The sequence below is a fragment of the Protomyctophum parallelum genome (assembly GCF_964188405.1).
Source record: "Protomyctophum parallelum genome assembly, chromosome: 6".
In the NCBI taxonomy this organism is placed as follows: Eukaryota; Metazoa; Chordata; class Actinopteri; order Myctophiformes; family Myctophidae; genus Protomyctophum; species Protomyctophum parallelum.
The window spans coordinates 2,342,853-2,347,279 of record NC_139701.1 but is presented as its reverse complement, the minus strand read 5'-3'; the positions used below and the strand labels follow the sequence as shown (position 1 = coordinate 2,347,279).

Here is a 4,427-nt window from a genome sequence, read left to right as displayed (position 1 = left end):
TTTGTCCACCACTGAGGCCCCTTTTCCACCAAAAATAACTTTGGTTCTAGAACTGGTTCTGTTCTACATTCTTGGAACCGTGGCGCTTTCATGGAACCGGAGGCCATTTTTCTTTTGTTCCAGTTCCGAACCAACTTTTAGGATTCTGGTTCAATATTAGGAAAAAAGAACCAAACCAGTTCAACCCCGGTGGAAAATGGGCCTGACTATGCTGAGATGAGAGGCTGTTTAGAACGACACACCGCTGAGGTAGAGACACACAAGTTTCTTTCTCTGGTCTGAGACCCAGTCGAGGCTACCAGACCAGCGCATGTCGAGCTCTGGTCCACATGGAGCTCAGGTACAACACTCAGTACTTAAGGTCAAAAGCCTGACAACGTCGGCGGAGCAACAGGCTGTTGTGTCCTTTGTGTTGCAGAACTTAATGCCACACTGGCTGAGCCTTGGGGTCATTATAGTCTCTGGGATTTGCCTGCTGACAATAAAAAGAGTCCTTCAACAAACAAAAAAAACTATGCCACGGAGAATATAAATAATTCTAAAGTCAACATAGAAAACTCCATATAATTTACTTTGACGGCAGTGGCTGCCACTCCACACAACCTGGGTGTCGCCGTACTTAAATAGAAATTCAAATATTGAATTGGTCCTTCTCCAAATAAAGGAGAACTTTGAATCACAGTTAACTTGGAAGTTAACATTTCCCCCCCTCTCTATCTCTCCCCTCCGACTCTCGTGTGTGCGTATCATGTCACGCGCAAACACTCGTCGTACACCGAGCGAGGCAGAGCTGATTGGTCCGTTCGCCGCCCTGCGGGCGACCACGCTCTGGGGGCTATAATAAGATCTCCACTTTCTGCGAGCAGATCAAATCGCTGCTTTTCACCAGATTCCACATGTGCTCCAGGTCCGGCGGCAGCAGCTTGTGCACCACGATCATGCTCCGGAAGAAGCAGGGTTCTCTGTTCAGCTTACTGCTCTTGTTTTTCACCAGGCCGAACGTCTTGAAGGCGTTGTGCTTGACGGGCGTGACCTGGAGCACCTCCAGGCACATGCCCAGGAACACGTCGTCGATGGGGTACAGCTCCAGCGTGTCGGCGGCCCCGTGGAGCCGCCGTGCCAGCGGCCCGTCCATCAGGAAGCCCCCGCCGCCGGCATACGGCGGGTAGTTCGTCTTGTTGTAGAGCGCGGGCGGCACGTAGTACTTGTTGTCCTTCTTGCGGATGGGCTTGGCCTTGAAGAGCACGTCGCCCACGAACAGGTTGCGGCGGGCGCCGCCGCCGCTCATCTCCAGGAACTCCAGGATGTTGTCGACGCTCACGAACACGTCGTCGTCGCCCTTGAAGACGTAGCGCACGCCGGGGCAGTACGTGTCGAACCACTTGAGGAAGTGCGTCTCCTTGAGCGTCAGGTTGAAGAAGCTGTCCAGGAAGTCCCACTGCAGGATGTCGCCGTAGATGCGGTCCTCGTACTCCAGCAGCTTCTGGTGGTTGCCGCGCTCCGCCTCGCTGGACGGCGTGCCGAGCAGGAAGAGCGTGCTGATCCTCTTCCCGTCCACCGTGCGCTCCTTGCCCCACGTGCGGCGGATGGTCTCACGGCGGTCGTGCTGCGTCACCACCGACTTGACGACCATGAGCAGGTGCGTGTCAGCGGCGCACTTCTCCGGGTGGTTCATGAGCATGGGGAAGTAGCGGCAGTGGCGGTACAGCAGGAACTGCTTGAAGTTGGCCTCCAGGCCGGCGAACCAGTCCTGCCGCGACAGGTTGTGGTTGGCCGTGCAGTTGGAGCTCGTCACGTCCCAGGTGCGGGGGCCGCTGTCCTGGGTGACCGCGGGCGTCTCCGTGGTCTCCGCCGTCTCGGGCGCCGGCGGCGGCTGGGGCTTGCTGGTCTTCCAGAAGCTGCTGGTGCCCGGATAGAGACCACCCCGCCTCTCCTGTGAGGAGGCGCCGCCCGCCTCCCTGTCCCCTCCTCCTCCACCTCCTCCTCCACCCAGGGAGGCCTCCTGGCGTGTCTGCCTCTCCATCTGGAACGGAGCCCCCGTGCCGACGTTCCCTCGCTGCATGACGGTCAGCGCCACCACAGCCAGGAAGAACATCACACTGACCCGCTTGTACACCCGCCAGCGATCCCTGTTGTTCATCCTGGGGGGGGGGGAACACCACACACATTTCAAAGTCTGTTTGATAGGACAGTTTGTGTACAGTATAAGGGATATATCGTTGCTGTCGGGCAGAACGCTCTCATCACTACTGCTTCACACCAAAGCATCAAAAGTAGCAGTTCCACACGCCCAAAGTTTTGAGCTTGTAGACTAATTTTGCCATTCTTTGAATTTGAATCATGAAAAGTTTTGCACCCGTCAGAGATGATATACTGTATATATACCGAATGCTCTGCTAAGAGGTTCAACTGTATATATTTCCGAGTGCATAATAGTTGGCTTGCTTTGCAATGAGGTGCCTCCCTCTCACTCCCTCAATTTGTTCATTGCCCACAGGGGAATATTTTCACTTCTACGTATATCTAGCCTGGAGCATGGAACGCGTTAGAACGCATGAGTGCAGATTTCCATGTCCCAACAGTGCATTGCATATTATAAATAATGATGTTGTTATGGTAGCTTTTGGATGGGCCAAACATTTAACAACATAAAATAAACCAGTAGTGTATATAGGGCCTAAAATGACCAAATCACTGCATGTTTTGACCAACTTAAAGCCTACATTTTAAACAAAATGTTGTTGTTTTTCTAGGACCACAATGTAAACAAGCCCTTGTGTTATCGTGATGATTGTTGCATCATTGTATCCATTATATAATCTGTATACAATACAGTACATACAATACATACTATATGCAAACTGTTATTAAAGTATTCAATCAATAAATCAATCAATCATAAAAACATGTTTTCCCCTTAGAGTATGTTTTCCCCCACCTAGATCTAAACCATTTGTTTTATTTCATCGACCTTCTAAACTAGCCTACTTATTTTCAATATGATATTTCACATACAGAGGCCTACAATGTGTTATTTTCAAGTCAGATGCATCATTCTGTCAGTGCTCTGATTGATTTATCGCTTAATTGTTTTAAATTAATCACTTTTTAATCACCAAGCCTTACTGTATGCGGAGCGCGCTTGGAAAAAGGGAACATTTCCCTTTGCACTTGTTCACTCACGATGTCATCAGGCCACACACTGGGCTCGTGCAGCGCAGACACTCCCTATGACTGTATACTGTACATTAAATAGGCCTACTAAATAATAAACATCCAGCAAATCCACCAAAACCTAAATGATGTAGTAGCCTAGCTCTATACTGTAGCCTGTAGGTATGTAAACTATATTTGGAAATGGCAAAGTAGCCACAACAAAGATCCACCTGAGATAAGATCTGCATTGCAGACTGTTAATTACTTAAATAACTTAATTAGTTTGACGCCAGCCTTGGTCTTGGATCTAGAAAGACTATCATTCGATTTGATCGATTTTCACATTTTTATATCGTAGATAATATAGTAAAGTAAAAGTCAGATTGAAGTTTTGATCCAAGCAAGGCTAGTTTGACGCACTTGATGCTGTGTGTGAATCTGGTGTTGCTCTTGCTTAAACACGAGTAGAGATTCTGTTCTGTGCGTAATTACGCGTACACGGAACGCACGAACAAGCTAAACGATCACACCGGGGATGTGTGAGAAGTTGAACTGAGAAGTTGAACGTAAAAAACAATGTATTTAACAAAGAAACAGTTAGAAATGAATGCCACTTACATTTTCTCCTGTGCTTTGCTTTTAGAGATCGAGTCTGTGATTCTTGCAAGACACGTAAAACGTAAAACAAAATCGATGGTTTGTTGAGCCCAGAAAAAAAAGAACAATCAGGGATAATTAAATGCAGTTATCCGTTTCAGCAGTTTCTCAAGTTATATCCGTTCCATTCGATAGAGAAATCTAAGAGCGCAGTGTGGGCGAGGAAATGCAACGATGAACTTTTCTCTGCCTGGTCCACTCTCGTCTCGGGGGGGGGGGGGGGGGGTCACTCAGCAGCGCGCCGGGGTGGGATCTGCATTAACTAAACGCTCCTGCAGGCTCACTGGAGCTTTTGAAGGCGCGGTGGGCGTTCCTGAGGCCGGTGGGGGCTGTCTGATAGAGAGGAGGAGGATCATCCCAGCCAGCATCATCTTCTGCGTCCCAGCCAGTTGTTATCTAGTTAAGATCTAGATCTACTCGACCTCTCAGCGTCGTACTGTATAACAAGAGACCTAAACTAACTGTATAATAAGTAAGCTGCAAATAGCCACAGCCCACATGGTGGAAATTGGAATGCAGAGCATATTCATTACACAACACAGTGCCGCTCCAGGCAGAAATCACCAAACCAATAGCCTACTCGCCTTGAGCATTACAATGTATTCTGCGTATAT

The 4,427-nt window shown here is 48.9% G+C and overlaps 1 protein-coding gene across 1 annotated transcript; it reads right to left on the bottom strand.

Annotated features, from left to right (window-relative positions):
• Positions 1–835: 835 nt before the first annotated feature.
• On the bottom strand, positions 836–3,901 carry b3gnt7 (UDP-GlcNAc:betaGal beta-1,3-N-acetylglucosaminyltransferase 7; the record flags this gene model as incomplete). The annotated part of the gene is made up of 2 exons (XM_083768048.1): positions 3,775–3,901; positions 836–2,141 (listed from the first exon to the last, which is right to left on the bottom strand). Coding segments are annotated over exons 1-2 (1,308 nt in total). The 5' UTR covers positions 3,777–3,901.
• Positions 3,902–4,427: the final 526 nt, after the last annotated feature.